Source organism: Nicotiana tabacum, chromosome 9 (genome assembly GCF_000715075.1).
Source record: "Nicotiana tabacum cultivar K326 chromosome 9, ASM71507v2, whole genome shotgun sequence".
Classification (NCBI taxonomy): Eukaryota; Viridiplantae; Streptophyta; class Magnoliopsida; order Solanales; family Solanaceae; genus Nicotiana; species Nicotiana tabacum.
This window is the reverse complement of record NC_134088.1, coordinates 24,576,734-24,597,321: the sequence shown is the minus strand read 5'-3', so window position 1 is coordinate 24,597,321 and position 20,588 is coordinate 24,576,734. Positions and strand designations below refer to the sequence as shown.

General features: G+C 36.8%; 1 protein-coding gene across 2 annotated transcripts; it reads right to left on the bottom strand.

Annotated features, from left to right (window-relative positions):
* Positions 1–7,497: 7,497 nt before the first annotated feature.
* Positions 7,498–18,582, bottom strand: LOC107807036 (subtilisin-like protease SBT2.5). Of its 2 annotated transcripts, none has more exons than XM_016631314.2 (11): positions 18,324–18,582; positions 17,287–17,511; positions 15,521–15,665; positions 15,030–15,424; positions 13,496–13,591; positions 13,322–13,394; positions 12,698–12,983; positions 11,588–11,913; positions 10,483–10,750; positions 9,750–10,031; positions 7,498–8,285 (listed from the first exon to the last, which is right to left on the bottom strand). In XM_016631314.2, exons 2-11 carry the CDS (start codon positions 17,460–17,462, stop codon positions 7,879–7,881), a joined length of 2,454 nt encoding a protein of 817 aa, XP_016486800.1. In that variant the 5' UTR covers positions 17,463–17,511; positions 18,324–18,582; the 3' UTR covers positions 7,498–7,878. The 2 variants fall into 2 exon arrangements, with proteins under 2 accessions (XP_016486800.1, XP_016486801.1); XM_016631315.2 differs by having other exon boundaries at positions 18,058–18,326.
* Between the last annotated feature and the right edge of the window lie 2,006 nt (positions 18,583–20,588).

Genomic DNA, 20,588 nt, shown 5'->3' with positions numbered 1-20,588 from the left:
GTCTTACATCAACACTGCACCGAGGCCAATACGCGACGTGTCACAATACACAGTATAAGACATTGAACTTGTAGGTAATACCAATAATGGGGTTGTAGTCAAAGTTGTCTTGAGCTTTTGGAAGCTCTCCTCACATTCCTCGCTCCACCTGAACTGAGCACCCTTCTGGGTTAATTTGGTCATAGATGCAACAATACAAGATAAACCCTCTACAAATCGGTGATAATACCATGCCAAACCAAGGAATCTCCGGTTCTCCGTAGCTGAGGACGGTCTGGACCAACTCTGCACTACCTCAATCTTATTCGGATCTACTTTGATCCCCTCGCACGAAAATATATGGCCCAAAAATCCTACTGAATCAAGCCATAATTCACACTTTGAAAATTTTGCATATAACTATTTTTCTCTCAAAGTCCGAAGCACGGTCCTCAGGTGTTGTTCATGATCTTCCCGACTCCAGGAATACACTAGAATGTCGTCAATAAACACAATGACGAAAGAATCAAGATAGTGTTGAAATAAACTATTCATTAAGTGCATAAATGTTGCGGTGGCATTGGTTAGCCCGAATGACATTACAAGGAACTCATAATGACCATACCGAGTCCTAAAAGCAGTTTTGGGCTATCTAGCTCCCGAATCTTCAACTGATGATAGCCTAACGCAAGTCAATTTTAGAAAATACTCTGGCACCCTGAAGTTGATCAAATAGGTCATCAATACGTGGCAATGGATACCTGTTCTTCACTATAACCTTGTTCAGCTGACAGTAATCAATACACATCCGCATAGAACCATCCTTCTTATTTAGAAATAAGACAGGAGCACCTCAAGGCGATACACTGGGTCGAATGAATCCCTTATCAAGCAATTCGTGTAACTGTTCTTTTAATTCTTTTAACTCTGTTGGGGCCATACGATATGGTGGAATAAAAATGGGCTGAGTGCCCGATAACAAATCAATATCAAAGTCAATATCCCTGTCGGGTGGCATACCCAGAAGATCCGCTGGAAATACATCAGGAAAACCCCTTACTACAGGAACTGACTCTACGATAGGAGTATCAATACTAACATCTCTCACATAGGCCAGGTACGCATCACACCCCTTCTCAACCATTCATTGAGCTTTAAGAAATGAAACAACCCTGCTAGGAACATGATCCGAGGTACCTCTCCACTCTAGCCATGATAGACCTGGCATAGCCAGCGTCAGCGTCTTGGCGTAATAATTAAGAATAGCGTGATAGGGCGACAACCAGTCCATGCCCAAAATAATATCAAAATCCACCATACTGAGCAATAATAAATTAGCTCTGGTCTAAAAACCATTGATAACAATTAAACATGACCGATACAAGTGGTCCACAATAATAGATTCACCTACAGGTGTAGATACATAAACAAAAGAACTCAAGGAATCACGTGATACGCACAAATACGGGACAAAATAAGATGACACATAAGAATAAGTGGAGCCTGGATCAAATAAGACTGATGCATCTCTATGACATACCAGAATAATACTTGTGATAACAGAATCAGATGCAACAGCCTCTGTCCTAGCAGGAAGGGCATACTATATGGCATGGCCTCTCCCTCTAGGGCGACCTCTACCTGTCCGACCTCCACCTCTAGCTGGTTGTGCAGGTGGAGTAGCAACTAGTGCAGTAATCATGGCCTGAGAAGCCTGAGAGCCATGTGGAATAGGTGGGGCCTAAGAAATATGTGGAGGTGCACCCCTCCTAAATCTGGGGCAATCTCCCGTAATATGACGAGTGTCACCACACTCAAAACAAGCCCTCGGAGGACGTCACTTATGGACTGGCTCGGGCCTGATCGACTAGACTGCCCGCTGAAAGCACCCCGTACAGGAGGTACAGTAGACACTGGCGGCGCATAATATAGAACCCGAAGTCTGGGAGTAGCCGGAATACCACTGGAAGCTAGAAGTGTTGAATGAATAGGATGACTCACATAACCTATACCATGACGGGTTGCAACTGGGGCACGAGAATTATTATACGTGTCAGAATCTCGGGGTCTCTTAGCTTCCCTCTCTTCCCTTTCTCGAGTCCAAATACCTTCTAATCTCATAGCAATTGACACTATATGTTAGTATGTGATGTCCATCTCTAGCTCTCGGGCTATACTGAATCTGATACTAGGGTGGAGACCCTCAATAAATCTGTGAACCCGCTCTCGAACAGTAGCAACTAAGGCTGGTGCATGCCTAGCCAACTCACTAAATTGGACCGCATACTCTGACACGGTCATAGAACCCTGGCGCAGCTGCTCAAACTTTGCGCGTTATGCATCTCTAAGACTCTGAGGAACATACTCCCTTAAGAACATATCTGAAAATTGAGTCCAAGTGAGTGAAGATGCCTCAACGGGACTATCCAACTCATATGCCCGCCACCACTGGTAGGCTACTCCTCTAAACTGGAATGCCGTAAAAGAAACCCCACTGAAATCCACAATACCCATAGTACGAAGGATACAGTAACATTCCTCCAGAAAACCCTAAGCATCCTCTGAAGCTAAACCGCTGAAAGTGGGAGTATGGTACTTCTTGTACCTCACAAGCCTGAGTTGTTCCCCCTCTGAAACTGATATCCTAATCTCAGGCCGAACTGGGACAACTGGCTACACTGGTATAACCTCTAGGTCATGGTCAACTTGGGCCCGTGGCTCTAGAGTACGGGTGGCGGGAGTCTATGCTCCTCCCCCGGCCTGAGATGTGGCAAGAGCAAGTGGAATCAACCCTGCCTACGCTAGAGTGCCAAACATGCTCAAAACCTAGGCAAGAGTATCCTGGAGTGCAGGAGTAGTAACAGGCGTCTCAGGTGCCTGTTCTCCAACTGGAGCTACTGGTGGCTCTGATGCAGCAGCTCGTGCAGGTGCTCTGGCTGCACCACGTGATCTTCCTCGACCTCTGGCTCGGCCTCTGCCCCGACCCCGACCCCGACCTCTTGCGTCTCCAACAGGGGGCGCGGGTGTCTGATCATCGGATCCAGTTGTGCGTGTCCTCGCTATGTGTGAGAGAATAGAAGGATAATGGTTTAGAACTTAGAATTCAACAATTGCGCATGATAAGGAATCAAAGAAGTGAATATTTTCCTAACAGTTCCATATCCTCCTGAAAATAAGTACAGAAGTATCTGTATCGATCCGCAAGACTCTACTAAACCTGCTTGTGACACATAACACCTATGAACCTAGAGCTCTGATACCTACTTATCACGACCCCAAATTCCCTCCGTAGGAAGTCGTCATGGCACCTAGTCTCTAAGACTAGGTAAGCCTATCAATGCGGAATAATAATAAATATTTGAAATAAATAAACTACAATTCAAATAATTACAACTTCCAAAAACCGGTAGAAATAAGTCACAAGCTTCTAAGAATTTATCCTCAATGTCTCTATATATATCAAGGTTTAAAGAAAATAAAGAAGCAACATGATAATGATAGAAGGGGACTCCGGAGTCTGCAGACGCTGGCAGATATACCTCGAAGTCTCCGTACACAGGTAACTCACTGATGTCTAGGCTGGTATGATATACCTGGATCTGCACAAAAAGATGTGCAGAAGCGTAGTATGAGTACACCACAGCGGTACCCAGTAAGTGTCAAGCCTAACCTCGGTAGAGTAGTGACGAGGTCAGGTCAGGCCCTACTGAAAAAATAAATAATGGTATGGTAAAATATTTATCGATATAATAAGATAAAATAACAATGAAAATGAGTCAAGTAATATGTCACCATTTAATTACACCAAATAATGGCAATTAATACCACGTGAAAATAAAACAGAATTCTTTTCAACTTAAAGAAAATCACAACAATAATCAAAGGCAACTGCGTTCAAAAGTCAATATCAATAAGGGCACTCCCGAGGTACCGCCTCGTAGTCCCAAATCATAAATAAATTCACAATATCTCATTTCCTTATATCACCGCGGGAGTCTTCACAATATATTTTAAAGAAATTATTTTTTCCGAAATAGCATCCCGCGTTTTAGCCATCCTTATCAAACCGCATGACTTCTAGTAGATTTCCCTACTAGTCACACGTATCAAGCCACCCTTATCTCACCGCATGCGTTTCAACACTCAAACCTTATACCACCGCATGCGTATCAATATCACAATTTGCACCTCAAGTGCCCAAATATTTTAATTTGCCAAAATAAATCAATAATAATATTTTTCATAATAAAGAGCTCACGGCTCATGCCAAAATAAATCAACAATAATATTTTTTCACAAATAAGAGCTCACGGCTTCATCACAATGAGTATGAAAATTTTACAAAAATATTTAAGAATAAATAATTCAACAAAATAATATTTCAAAATCTTTAATATATTGCTTAAATACCAAGTTTAAAAATGTCAAATATTTCATATTAATAATATTTAATTTAAAGAAAATCAACCTTCAAATAATGCACATAATAAAAGAAACCAAGTTTCAACTAAACAGGTAAAACAATTAGTAAGAAAAGATCAAACAAATTTGAAGTATATATCTCACATCAATGATAAAGAATATAACAAGGTAAAATTACTTAATTAATATGCAAGAGTGATCTACACAATTTAAAGATAAAATCTTCCACATTTAGCCCGTGTACACACTCTTTACCTCGTGTACACGACTTTCAACTTAAATTACCAATTAATTATTAAAAACAATGATGAATTCGGGTAATCTAACCAAGATTGAGTTAAGAACACTTACCCCGATGTTTTCTCTGAAAATCTCCCAAAAATCGCCTCAATCCGAGCTCCAAATCGTTAAAATCAGAACTTAAACATTATGCCGAGTGATTTCTTCTACGCGATCATGAAGAACAAGTTTTTATTGCCCAAAAATAACTCTACGCGATCGCGGAAAATCCCACGTGATCGCGAAGCACAGTCTCCGCAAGCCTATGTGATCGCGAGCCTTCTCACGCGATCACGAAGCATTAAGCGCGTGGCCTAGCTTCTGCCTCGTTACTCTACGCGAACGCGATCTTAGCCACGCGTTCGCATAGCATAGCTTGCCAAACCTACGCGATCGCGGACTCGCCCACGCGATCGCATAGTACAAAATTTCAGCTGTCCAATTAACCCTACGCGATCGCATACCTTCTCACGCGATCGCGTAGAAGGAAACCAGAACCTGTAAAGACCAGAACTTTAGCTATCAAGCCAAGTCCAAAAATGATCTGCTAAGCATCCGAAACTCACCCGAGCCCCTCGGGACCTCAACCAAATATACCAACAAGTCCTAATACATCATACGAACTTAGTCGAGTCCTCAAATCACATCCAATAACATTAAAAACACGAATCGCACATCAAATAAAATCAAGTCCGATTGACCTCAAATTTTGCACGCAAGTCATAAATGACATAACAGAGCTATGAAAATTTTCGGAACTGGATTCCGACTCCGATATCAAAAAGTCAACTCCCCGGTCAAACTTTCAAACTTAAATTTTTATTTTAGCCATTTCAAGCCTAATTTAACTATGGACTTCCAAATAAAATTTTGAACTCACTCCTAAGTCTAAAATCACCATACGGAGCTGTTGGAATCATCAAAATTCTATTCCGAGGTCGTTTTCTCAAAATGTTGACCGAAGTCAAACGTAGCATTTTAAGGCCAACTTAAGGAACCAAGTATTCTGATTTCAACCCGAACACTTCCAAATCCCGAACCAACCATCCCCGCAAGTCATAAATTTATAAAAGCACATACGGGGAGTTTTATTTAGAGGAACGGGGTTCTAAAAGTCAAAATGACCGGTTGGGTCATTACACGGAGGGTAACTTTAAACAATTTTCGATAGTAAAGAGGCATTCTTTACCCTTTTTCCGTATATTTTAATACCGTCAACCAAACGATGCATTAGTTATTCAGCGATAACTTTTCTCTTATATGAAATTTTTATTCTAGAATTAGGCATTCTAAACCATGACCAAACATCCCGCAAATCGTGATCTTATAGACATAATGGATAATAGTGTGGATAATTCTTTTAAGGGAAGAGTTTTATGACCAAGGGGGTATTGGTGTAATTGAGATGAGAGAGACTGAAAGTATCTACTAAAGAATTGATGATAATAAACAAATTCAACATTGAGAACGGAGTTTGCTTATTTAGTAGAAGCAGATACAGAATGTAAGTGCAAGTATCAGATAATTCTATTCACTACAATTTAGGCAGATAGAAAGAAATCACCTAATATTTTTTGACTCCGCTGTGTTTTGAACTTGAAACCTCATGATTTTCAACCCATTTTATTTATCACTAGGCCACACCCTTGAATACCAAATGACATATGTAAAGGAAGCAGGATTAGACAAATTGGCCACAATATACACAGTTGTGGCCATCATCATGCTAAAGAATATAGAAGTAGAATCACATTCAAAGGAATGCATCACTAGGTTGTCTGTCATTTTTTTTCCTTTTAGACGTTCCAAAATTTATTGGCCTGACTAATCCAGATTTACATCAAATATACCTGCTAATGGCTGAGTACATATTTTACTCTAATTTCTTTCGGTACATCAGAAATGCATTTTGTAAGAAGATAGGTATGTATCCAGCCAAAAGTTGCAACATAACCATTTGATCAGTTTGTGTATTTTGGTCTTCAGCATTATTTCATTCAGTTCAAGGGGATCGATTGTTTCTGAAAGCGAACTATCATGCCAAAGTAAAGTCCAGCCACTTGTCACCAATGTACCAACATTTGTTAATATAGAGAACACAAAAAGGAAAAGCAAGAACTACAAAAGAATAGTAGACTAGTTGCGCCAAGGTTTTGTTTAGTGGTAATAGCATAATGCATGATATATGAGTTAGGTGCACGTTACAAATTCGAACTCTACCGCGAACAATACCATGTATTTAAGTGGAGATAGGTATTTGCAATAAATTTTCGTAGGAAAATAAAACTGCAATTACAAACAACTATAAAGAAAAAAGGATGTTATTGATAAACATTGCGGGTTACAACTCTATTTATCCCTTGATTCTTTTCTCCGATTTATTATCCATAATTCGAGGACCTTAGCGGCGTATTTCTCGAACATAGGATGATATGCATCTCCTTGATGTATTTGATGATCAAGAAGCATATAGCAACACTCCATTTGGATCTTGAATGATGTTAGAACTTTGAGCAAGACATATTCTCTAATAAATATTCCATAAATTTTTATGGAATTTCGAAATCGTATATGTGATCTCTTTGTGCACTATGGGATTGCTTAGATCGTAGCCACCAAGTAACCTTAATAGACTCCTAATATTTCAAGAGTCTGTCTTGAAAAATTTCAGTGTCTACAATAGGTATAGGGACGAACCCATTTTTCATCAGATTTCGAATCGGGCGCGAGCTAACTCTCAAGGATTTCAAGGGGGAAAAAAATAGCAGATTAAGAGACTAGAGTTCAATTACCAAGCCAACTCAGATGACAAGATACTTCCTAGCGGCAAATAATTAAATGCAATAAATTGGAAGCTTTGATTAGCTTATACAAGAGAAGTCAAAAATACAGTAGGGAAGATACAAACCTACCTACCTTCCCTTTTCTAACTCTTAAAAAGGCTTGAGGGCCTATATGCATACATACTAGAAGGGGGATAAAAGGCATTCCCACCAAGTTACAACACAGAATTAGCAAAACTTAAGATGGGAAGAAACTACCTTCTCCCCTCATACTACTTAACCTTTACATAATTTTCACTTCACACCTTATATATTTGGAGAAACCACATCTAACCATATGCATCTTATTCTCACAGATCCAAAGAATATATAGCAAACGAGATATTTCAACTTTGGATAAAGCAAACGCCAGTGCCTATCGATCATAACCTGCAGCTACAACAGGGATCCTGACTTTGTGCCCTCTGCTACCTTTCAGTAAAACCTCTCCGAAACTGTACGCTCCTGTTACTGATCGGACAGTGAGTGTTACTGTGAATTTCCTCGACGCGCCATGCCTTAAAGTCATTGCAGGAGGATTAGTTTCAATAGCAATTTCTGGAGCCATTCTTGCTGTTATAACATAAGTTTCTTCCTCGGCAACATTTATTACTGTGCGTGTGACAGTTCGAGTTCCCACAAGATGTGAAACTGCAATTGAGGGTGAGTTGAAATTTGATGGGTGACCAAGGGTGTAGTTGCATGGGGAATGCGTGAAGTTCTTTATCTCGTGAGGATCAATTCCGGGCACAGTGCACAAGAACCCCAAATAATCTTGGTAACCTAAAATCAATCAAGCAAAAGTTAAAGCTATTCCTAACACATTGAAAACTCTATTATCAAGAGTCAGAATGGAGCTCAGAAACAATGTTTGCATTTGGTATTTAACCCCATATAATGTTAAATATAGAGCTCCAAAATTTTTGGATAAAGAACTATGTTTTATAAACCAAAAGCAATATCATAACTCTCGCAAGTACAAAGCCAGAATACCATCTTCCATCATACTAGTACAAGTTTTTTTATTTCATCTGTCCAATATAGGTATCTTAAAGGCAGGTTTGGCCACTAAAATTTCTTATAATATGTACTGTTCTTGAATTCTCGTTCTCTTTTAGGGGAAGATGTTTAGATAATGCCATAGAGAAGACAAGAGGTACATATCAACCTACATAAGAATCATTGCTAGTCAACATAAAGACGAAAATACATCGCCGAAATGTCAAGTTAGACTTCAACAAACTAAATATAATGTTAAACGAGAGACAATATCTTGGATGGCTTGGTGGTTTTTCACGAATTCTAGAGTGGAAAAATTATCATAACTCAAAAAGTAAATGAGAGAACAGTCATGATTATGGGTGTTTTTGGTATTACGGAAAATGTGTTCCGTGGAAAATGTTTTCTTGGAAAACAAGAAGTAATCTTACTCATTTTCCGGTGTTTGGTACGCAAATTAAATTTCTCAAGAGTATTCGTAAATAATTTAGATACAATAAACATGAAGCCATGAACTTTCGAACCAACAACCTTCCGAACCCACAAATTCCATAAACTTCCGAACCGCTAAACTTTTGAACCCGTAAACTCTATAATTTCTAAACCCGCAAACTTCCAAACACATAAACCTCCGAACTCATAACTTTGGGACTCGTAAAATTTTGAATCTGTAAACTGAAAAAATATAAAATAAAATAAAAAATTGCCGCGCGGGAAAGGGAGTGGGTGGTGCAGAAAAACGAAAAAACAGAAAATTGAAAATACAAAAAAAATGCGGAGGAGGGGGGGGGGGGTGACGGAAAAGAAAAAAAAACTGAAATCTGAAAAAAAAAACTTTTTGGAGAGAGGAGGTAGGAGAGGTGGGGTAGGGGAGAGAAGGGGGTTGGAGTTAGATGCGAGGGTAGGTGTAGTTTTTGGAAAATGCTTTCAACTTTTTCTAGGGAAAATGTGATATCTAGGAAAACATTTTCCAAACTATTTTGTGCAACCAAACATTGGAAATTTGGGAAAACCAAGTATTATTCCAAATTCAAAAGGGAACAAGATTGGAGAGAAGAAAATTTAGCAACTAGACTATACAAGTCAAATATATCAAAAGCAATTAGTCAAACAGGACCCCCAGCTTTAGTAATCGTTAAAGGCAGTAACTGTTACAAATTAGCAACAGGATTATCTTAGTAGTATTTAAATGTGGTTAGACACACTAAGCTATATCAAAAGGAGAGGGAAAAGAGAAGAGAAGATAACCTGCATTAAAAATGAGTCCAGGATCCAGAGCTGCTCTAGGATTAACATGTCCACTTCCATAGTCAAACGGAGTAGCTGGAACGAGTGTCAAGGACTCAGATCCAGAATACTGTTGCGCTTGAAGTGGTCTCTCTGCTCTATCAATAGTCGATGAAGTTGTCATTAACGCAGATTTAATAGCAGCAGGGTTCCAATGAGGGTGGTGCTGCTTGATGAGCGCAGCTATTCCTGCTATATGGGGTGCTGCCATGCTAGTTCCAGAGATCAATGCAAATCCTTCACCTGCTTCAAGTAAATTTTTTTAAGTACCATGTAATACACTTTTACCATGGTTGACTTATGTCTCTTGCCCATAGCTTTTCTTTACCACTATCACTTAAAATCGTTTTATCGTTTTAGTTTGAACTTGAAGCCAACCAAATGGACATAAATGATAAAATCTCTTGGTTTCAGATTATATTTGAAGTCCTAAGCAAGTGGAGCATCAAATTCAGGATTCAAGGCATCTATTATATTTCAAAATGGATAAAAAGGCTCCAAGAAGCCACAAAAAAAACTGACGGTTCATTGTTTGTGGCTAAGTCTACAATAGGCTAGGAATTTTAAAAAATGACTTTTTTAAACATATAAATCTACCATCTAATTCTCCTTTAAAATGGTACAACCATCTAGCAGGAAAAGCACAAACATTTAAATTCATTTACCTATAAACAATAATATGACGGATACATACCACAAAAGTTGGCTTCATCTGTCCCGTTCGGAGCCCAGGCAGCCCAAATAAGAGAACCGGGAGCAAGTATATCTGGTTTCAGGAGATCGGCATCTTGAAAGCTGTAATCTTTGATATTAGGTCCTCTAGCAGAGAAGATAGCTACTTGAGGTGCAGACTTGTGGAGTATTGGCCGCAACCCATTTCCAATGCTACCTGTTGACTTAAAGCTCTTAACTCGTCCAGTCCAATCTCTTGAAGTGGTGATATTGTAATAATCTACAAGCTCCTGAAAATAGAGATGAGCATACAAGTTTAACTAACATAAGCAAAATGAGAGACTTCTACTTATGCATTCTAATCGAAAGAGCATTTTTAATGTGACCGACAAGTTGAACCAAACACTGATTTATGTCATCAGAAGGGACAGCAATCACGTTTTTTCCTTCGGATCCTATATATAAAAAAAGACCAGTTATAATTTTTCTCAATATGTGTGATTCTATTCGGCTAAGTGGTAGGGACACAAAGATCAGGGTTGTGTTGGACAGACACACATAAATCATACATCACACAAGCAGGAAACAGAACTACCATTTTCTGGACATGATATTTTACATAACCGAGAAAAGATTATTTACCAAGATATGTTTATTTTACTACATGATTCCTAGCTCTTGAAACGAACTAGAATATTTTCTTAATCTTTATTGTCACATCCAGAAACTACGTCAATATATATGATGTTGGATATATAGGACCTTCTGTTTCCTTCTTCTCTTTTTAAGTTCATATTCTAAACCAGGAGACTTGTGGCACCTAGACACTAGAACTTTTGTTGACGTCTTACTGGTATTGGTTCAAATGTGCCTCTAAAACACATCCTAAATTTAGTGTCCGTGCTTCTTAGTATTACCTTTCTACCTTTTCAGAAAAAGCAATTACTTCTCCATTAAAGAACCTATCATGGCCAAAATATGCAACTTAGAATAATTTTTCACATAAAATTGTCTATTGCAAGAAACAAGAAGCCTAAAGGAGACAAAAAACTATTAATTTCCTACTCAAAGCTCCAAGACAATATTAATGACACCAATAAAAGAGTACAGAGCGTGCTGATACTTGCCATTGACTTGGAAGCATCTGTTATGAGAATTCCAGGAATACTAACAGGAACAGGGTCAAACTTTGTTCCTGGTGAAGCATTTTCTACAGCAAGAACAAAGCCAGCTGCACCAAGAGCCTTTGCTGTTTCAGCGACTTTTTTAATCGAGGCCGTGCCAACTACGAAATTGAAAGAATAGCCACAAAGAAGGATGTTTCCCTCCACCAAATTCTTGTTTAAAACTTCTGGCCTTTGACAGTCGGCAGGACTGTACTTCGTAACCGAAGAATCCAAAAGAACATCATTAGCTGCTACCATGGTGAATGTCCGGTTTGGATGTGTAGAAGCTGTAAAAAACCAAGAAGTTTGCTTAGTAGTGGCAGAGATTTAAAACACCAAAACTAAGTCTACATCTCATCATAAGTATCTGATTATTCCCTTCATTTCTTCACTTTCTTTGATTTGTTCAGTCCAGTTTAGTCCGGTTCAGTTCATTACACTATTTTGGGGGATGTGAAGTTACAAAAGCCGTTGAACTTTGTGAAGCCAGACGGAGATGAGGGAACGAGTGAGGATATAACATGACGTCAGCAAGTTTGATGTTACACAATACCAATGACATGGCAATTGAGGACATGGAAAAAACATCATGGCATGAAGTCATGAGCGACAAAACAAATTCTATAGGGTGGATTACAAGGAAATGATGCCAGCTACAGTAAAACTGACGCAGTAAGCTATTCTGCATGTGGCTGTTATAATGGATATGATACTTTATACATAAATTGATCATTACTCTGACAAGTTGATGAATGAAGGGCATTTTCAAACCAAAAAAAAAAAAGAGATAGATTAATCATGGGCACTTATCCAGGAAATAATAAACAAAGAAGTACAAAAAGGAAAGAGAAAGAAAAATGACTCAAGGACACAATCATAAATTTCCTGTAACACCGAGCATGTTAAAGTTTCTGAATTAAACAGGGTTGAGAATCAGCCATTAGTAATTTAGGTAAAAACAAAAGGCCATGGTGTCTAAAAATGATTTAAACTTTCAGTGAACGGATGAGAGCCAGATCTACTGATTGACGGGAGTCAATTAGAGTATGTCAAAAGGCATAAAGCACTTACGTGATAACCCAATTCCAGGTAGGATTTTCCCATTTCCCAAGGTCAAATAATTCTTGTATCTACGATCATCAACTGCAGCAGCCACTGATACTATCCATGGACTATAAGACAACAAAGTTTTAGGGAAAGGACCTCCATTTCCAGCAGCCTGTGCAACAAATACACCGGCTTTCACAGCTGAAAGAAGTGTAGCATCAAAAGGGTTCAAAAATGTTGTCTTTGTAGTTGCTGGTGGACTGTTTGGCCCCACAGAAAGATTAAGAATGTCCACACCATCACGAACAGCCTGTAATAGAAATACTCTTTTATCAAACAAAGCTATTTTGGATAAGCTACTCTTTTATTTTTTTACAGTGCAAAAGATGATGCTATAACTACAAGACCAATTCATTACCACATTTCAGCAAATTTTATTACTTCTTATTAAGACTTTCCAAACAAGAGTAAACTAATCACAACACTTCACCATGCCTCAGAAATACCTGCCAATACCAAGTTGGCTTCAGATTGATCGTAATACCTACGCTTGAAATTTCAGAGCCACTCAAATCCATATTGCAACAGTTTCTGTATTAAAGCTTACGTGCATATTTTTATCCATATTATCAATTTCCTTGGGCATACCTGTTCAATAGCAGCAACCACATCAGCAACAAACCCTCCAAATAGCCTGTACAGTGCCTTGTATACGGCAATTCTACAAAGAACAAGAATTTCAACTTTTGGACGACTTTCTAGTACTAAAGAGATGGGACAACAATATGATTGTCAAATCTTGGAAGAGTTATTGTAACTTACCTTGCACGAGGTGCCATACCACTTGCTCTTCCGAATTCAAATCCGTGCATCCTAACAGGAATCCCATTGTTTCCAGCAGCGATAGCTGCCGTATGGCTGACAAAAATAGCACTGACATCAGTCTGGGTACATATATAGTTAAAAGACAGCAGTGAAACTTATTAAAACGAAAAATATAGTCTATATGAGAAAAAGGTTTTGAAACAAAAAAATAACTCTGGGGAGATCACTTTTATGAAGCAGTTCACTTGCATTGAGGCATGTTCCAAAATGATGATGACATAAGAATGATTTCTCATTACGGTAGCTCTATTTATTGATGTTGCTAAAGAGAGGAAAAACTTGAACTTCTAGAAGATGACTATAATTTTATTGTTAGAAGTTATCACTAAGCCTATGTCATTTTGGTAATTTGACAAACAAAGTTACACTGGTGTAGTGTTCTCTTCTTCCGCCAAACCACCATCTGGAGATGACCCATTGCATCCACCTATGGGATTTGGAAGTTTCTTTTCTTTTCTTTTCTTTTTTGGATATGTAGACAGTAACTTTAGTGGTACCAGAAAAAATGAGATGTTCGCAAGAAGTTACAGCCAAAAGTATAGGAACATTACAAGTTGGAATTTTGGCATCTATTCCAAAATCTCTTTTCCTTTTGCTTCCTTGCTAGGTCATATACTCCACATTCCCCCAAGTAAATACCGCAAACACTAAGATCTGAAATGACATTGCTAAAGTGGAACTTTGAAATCATCATCCTGAATCATAACACACATACATCCATCTAGCTGAGCTTCACCACGCCTTAACTTTTAGAGGAATACGGCAACCCTGTGCTCAACTGGTTCATTGGAACTATCATTTTGAGAAGGTGTATGGTCGTCAGCACTCGGCATTACCCTTATAAGAGGGTTACATTACTAGGAATCTCTCTATGAAGCACAGAATCATGAGAAAACCCTAAGGTGTTTAGTATAGTATCTCTTCAATTTGTTCAATTTCATAACTCTTATACCACCAATGGTTACTGCCAATTTGGTCCTACGTCAACTGTATATTGTTAGTGCACGTGGGTACTTAAGCATGGACATATATACCACCCAATTTCCTATCTTTCAATCTGATGATTCGCCTCTTATGTAAATAACATCCTTTACAAAATGCAAGAACTTCACATTCCTCTTAAAGAACAATCACTCACTGTTTCCTTACTTGGGGCAATGATGTCATAGCCTGACAGAACAAAAGTAAACTCGTCCGGGATTTCCAAGCGTATATTCCACATTAAAACATGACATCACACACTGAAGAATAAGAGTCCTGTTCTACAGACAACTGTACTTCTCAACTCCCACAAGTGCTATATTTCATTTAGCATGCGCAACTGCGTATCAATTTAGTCTACCAACAGAATGGAAATAGGAAAAAACCCTTAGTTATCAATTTAGTCTACCAACAGAATGGAAATAGGAAAAAACCCTTAGTTATCTTTAGAACATACTCAAGTTAACATCATAAATAAATGAGTTCAAACCTTCCGTGTCCATCACCGTCAAGAGGAGAATCATAATCCATTGTAGGATTAAATGCGCCAGCTGCTTTGGCAGCTTCTGCAAAATGTTGAGCACCAATAATCTTTCCATTACAATAGTCTTTCTTGGTGTTTGGATCAACTTCACATTTTCCTCTATATTTTGGAAGAGGTCCATAAGGTTCAGCATTGTGGCTTGAAAAACTTGGATGGTGCGGATAGATGCCAGAGTCCACAAAGCCAATTACAATATCCTCGCCTGCCCGGTCAAACCCACCACCAGTCGGCCATACTCCTGTAGGAAGCCCCAAAAACTGTGGCGTGTGAGTTGTAAGCCTCCTGACCTTCCAATCTCTCTCCACAGACTTCACACCAGGAGCTCGTCTGAGGATTTCTGCCTACTAATATATTCTTTATGTAAGACAATACAGATAGAAGAATAAACAAGAAATAGAAGGGGGAAAAAAGAGCCGTCTGAAAGAGCAGAATGTCACCTGCTCATGTGAAATGTGAGCTGCAAAGCCATTAATTAGATGATGGTAACTGTAGATTTTCTTGTAGGTCCCACGGTCAAATAGCAAAGCTAGAAGCATATCATGCTTCTTTTCCAGATGTTGGGCATAGGATGTAACCAATTCACTGAAAAAGCGTAATGAAAATAAGAGTAAGCATATATTTCACCATCACAGGCAGTCCTCGGCAAGAGAGAACTATAGGGTTGTGACATTCTAATATCCAATGAGAACAAAGCTTCTGCTAAAAACAGAGAACTCTTCATATGTTTGGTACGAAGGAAAACATTTTCCACGGAAATATTTCCTATGATGAATTTATTTTCTGGTTTTTGATTATCTGAAAACATTTTTGAAGGAGAATAGTTTCCATCAAATGAATTACCTCACTTATGGACAAAAGGCCTTTTTCTTTACAAATATCTGAACTTTTCCTCCTATTAATTGCTCCAACCAACACTTAGATATTTCTATCAATCTTTCAGGCTCAAAGTTTTCATCAGATTTTCAACGCAAAACACCACCCCATTGCTGAGACTATTATCAACCTTCAATAAATATTTCCACTCATTAACCAAACACTGGAAAACATTTTTTAAGAAAAAAAATTATTTTTGAGACAAAGATTTTCCTTCTTACCAAAAACATTTCCGCTATTCATCTTTTTCTTAAGTATGTCATAATATTACCTCACTTATGGGCAAAAGGCCTTTTTCTTTACAAACATCTGAACTTTTCCTCCTATTAATTGCTCCAACCAACACTTAGATATTTCTATCAATCTTTCAGGCTCAAAGTTTTCATCAGATTTTCAACGCAAAACACTACCCCATTGCTGAGACTATTATCAACCTTCAATAAATATTTTCCAGAAATATTTCCACTCATTAACCAAACACTGGAAAACATTTTTTAAGAAAAAAAATTATTTTTGAGACAAAGATTCTCCTTCTTACCAAAAACATTTCTGCTATTCATCTTTTTCTTAAGTATGTCATAATATTATTGTTTACAAGTGAGAATCATGGAAGGAAGTGAACATTGTACAAAATGCAAGGAGAATTGACCATTTATGGAAAAAAGAATCTCAATGCAACAACATTACAATGTCATACTGATTATATTGCCAAGTTGTACTAAGTCCAAAAATATCACATTACTGTCCCAACCAATTGTAACACCACTTTCTTTTCTAACAGATACCTAAAACAGAAAGAGAAAATTAAATGATTGAAAATTTCACAGAATTTCCTATTTAAAGAGAAATATTAGCAAACCTATAAAAATTAATTAAAACTTAGCTTAGTTCAGAAACCAATTTCAAGAAAAATCCACTGACCAAAAAATGGCCATGCAGTCTCTCCTAGGTACTCTATTTCTTAGCTCAAAGCAAATGCATTTTGGATAAATGTAATTTATTTTACTTTTCTTTTTCCTTGAATGGGAAAGACAATGAAAAACTACTACTACATGTTAGTTACATCAGTATCGGTCATTAGCAAGAAAACAAATAAGCCATTAATCCAGCAACTTCCATAAGTACCTTCTGAAAAGAATACTTGGAATATCACTTAACAGCTTTACAAGATTATTTATTTGCTCATTTAGTATAAAAAGTCAGCAAAAAAATCCAAGTAGCCGCATAAACAGACTAATTAACTGTAGTTTTCACACTTCACCTGCCTAAAAGTATGGAGTTCAAACACCTAATGAAAAAAGTGAAATAAGAAAACGAGAACTAGTCATACCTAGTGGTATCAATTTTCTCATCAGACTCTGAAGCAGTGGCTTCAAAACCATCAATGTCGCCTTTATAACTTATAACAGGCTCTCCTTCAACTGTTACTATGTAGATTTCAGCCTTCCCAACATTCAAGATTCCCAATAACAATACAATAGCAAGGCCAAAACACATCCCTCTCATTTCAGCAGAGTCTCTTCAGACACCTCCAAATCCAAGATGCCTACAGTATCTGCTTCAATAATCCACACCAAAATCATTAAATATTCACCAACCACAAAAATCATAGCAAAAATACCAAAAGTAACATAACTATTCCAAAGTTTCACACAAACACATACAGTAGTACGTGTAATTTTGTAATTTACTAAGCCAAATACTGAGCCAACTAGTGTTAGTACTCTATGCATCATTTCTTGTACCCACCTAACAAAACACAAAGTGGAACTCATTCCAGCTCAAAAAACTCAAAGGGATTAATAACTGCATTTTTTTAAGGCAAATATTAAAAAAATATGTAGTACTTAATACAGAAAACCCCAGATGTACACTTGTGTTGTACCCTATGCATCACCGCTTGTACCCACCTCATAAAGCAAGCAAAACACAGCAGGAATTTTCTCCAGCTGAAGAAACTTAAAGGGTATTCACAATGATATAAGTAAATCCAAACATTCAAAAAATAATAAAAACTAAAAATACCCAGATGCCAAATTAGCTAAAGATAATGCAAATATTTTCATCTCTACATTCAAAACACAAGGAATTAAATTCTTACAAGTATATATTACACTAATAAGCTGATCCAAAAGCTTAAGCAAACCCCTTATTCCTCTACATTACTTGAAAAAATGTGTTTTAACTTAGAAGTGAAGTAGCTGAAGCAAATCAAGAAAAAAACACTAAAGCTGAGATCTTTACTCAGAAATGATCCAAGAAAAGAATCAAATCAACAAATGCTAAATATGAACTAATTTTTAACCAGATAAAGCAAAGCTTAAGGGGAAAAAACAAAAGATAAAAATAGGAATAAGTATATTATACTTTTTAAGGGAAAAGCAGAGGCAGCATGAAAAATGCAAGTAAGGATCACAAAATAATTCAAGTTGAGATGTAAGCTGTAAGTTGCTTTTTCCTTGGAGGGTCTCTCTCACTCAAACAGAGTAAAGAGTGGGGAATGCTCAAAGCTATAGATACAGAGAGGTGTATGTTTTTGTAGAGAGAGAGAGAGAGAGAGAGAGAGAGAGTGATGTGCGAAAGGAGACAAGTGAAAATTAAACTAGTGGAATGCAGTGTGCAGGTAGTTAGGGTTCTTTTTCATTTTCAATTTTTCTGTTAATTTCCTTTTAGTTCTCTCGTTTTTTCCACCCTTGTATTAAAATTTAAAGGTTTTGCTAATCCGAATTCATATCATATACGCTATTAAAAAAGAATTCTTTTTATTCTTAAAGCTCGAACTCAATAATTAATAATGAAAGAATTTTATTCATCACATCATAACTTTCGGTACCAAAACAAATCACGAATTTTTATTTAATTTCAACTGATCCAACTAATTTAAATTTTCGTCACGTAAAGTATGTTGAGAGCAAAAGTTATGGTTAAATATAAAGAGATCTCATTGATATATCATATTCTTTGATGGAATGAACTACACACAAGTAGGATAGTCAAAATATCATATTTTTTGGATAAAAACTTGACATTTATTTTTTAATTTTTAAAAAAGTTTCTATGTAATTTTTAAATATTAATGTCGTATAATTCTCTTCTCTTCAACATATGTGAATTTTTACCAAGCATAATAGGTCTAAAATTCGAATAAAACAAAATGGTTGCATTAAGGAATACTATAAATCAATATAGTTGATCCCAATTAATTAATTTTAACTTAATTTCAATTTATGTGAGTTACACAATGTACAATTGATTTCAAATGGATGATGGTTGTAGCAAGTTGACAAACAATGTAATTATAATCTTACAAACTCTACTAAAAACAGATAATTTATATCAGTGACTCCAACTAATTCTGATTGCAACACAGTTTTTAAAATAGTTGACTGAAAGTCCCTATTACTTTTTGTATATATGATTTTATTATATTTGTTCTTTTTGTTTTATCTTTACTTTCCAATTAGTTTTTATATATTTGGACACTTTTCTATATGACTGTAGAAACGCGCTTAGACAAATCACCGAAAATGGAGGAGTCCATGAAATCATTATTAATGTTTAGTAATTTTTGTAATAATTACGACAGGGCCATCTTTCTTTTGTGAAATACGTATTATATTTTTTACCCATGAAAAGTTGAAAATGTTAATATTTGAACATAAATCGTCTAAAATCTATAATCTAAAGCATTTATGATCAAAAGCCAGATTTCGGTTCTTGGGCAACACACTAATAACAAAAATTTATTGCTATAGATTAGATGTCACAACGTGAGAGTCTCTATGTTATTTCTCTTTTTAGGGATAATAAGTAATCTTAAAGCCATATCATGTGACTTTTAATGCTTGCCCTTAGTTATAGAGTACTTGATATTATATTTCTATAGCATTAATTCAGGATTTTATGTCCGTTTGTGTAGAATCACTCATTACTTATTTGTGACTATAAGTGTAAATAAAGTATAAATATATTTGTGTGTTTGCAGGGTAAGACTGCGTACAATAGACACTTATGGTCCGACTCTTCCCCGACTCCGTGCATAGCAAGAGTTTAATGCAGCGGACTATTTTTTTTTTTGTGTGTGTGTGTTTGCCCATGTGTGAATTATATAACATTTATATCTTTGTGTGTATCCGTGGTCGAGTAAAAAGAAGTGAATGTGCCTGCACCACAACTGTTATATCTATTTGTGGTTGCTTTAAGGGATTGTTTGCTTTTAATTATTTAATTAATTGTCTATTTTGCTAATTATTATTGTAGTGAAAAACATAAATGTTCAGAGTTAGTAACTAAGATTTTCTCAATCATATAGCTTACCTTAATGTATACTTTAATAAGTACCTATTCCAATTAACAGAATATTTTAAACTTATAGACCGTCAATTTTGTAAATTGCGAAAGTTTGGACTTAATTACATATTCAAAGATATTGAGGGGATAGTTATGACTTTTTTGGAAATGTAATGTTTACTTTCCCTTTCTTATTTTATTTTTTTCGTAGCTGTAAAAAAGTTCACTTCATTAATTAATTCCTCAAAAAGTCATTTCATTATGACACAAACTTTTGAAGATTGAGTAATAAGAGACAATTGTTTATTTTATTTTACTTTTAGATTTTGGAGTCAAAAAAGT

What these genes read in the sequence shown, in the direction of transcription:
- LOC107807036 (XM_016631314.2), bottom strand. Translation starts at nt 17,462, where the DNA reads ATGAGAGGGATGTGTTTTGGCCTTGCTATTGTATTGTTATTGGGAATC. An exon ending in CTCACATTTCACATGAGCAG is followed by an intron (nt 15,425 to 15,520) that starts GTGACATTCTGC and finishes ATATATTAGTAG; the next exon opens with GCAGAAATCCTCAGACGAGC. An exon ending in GGTATGGCACCTCGTGCAAG is followed by an intron (nt 13,395 to 13,495) that starts GTAAGTTACAAT and finishes TGTTCTTTGTAG; the next exon opens with AATTGCCGTATACAAGGCAC.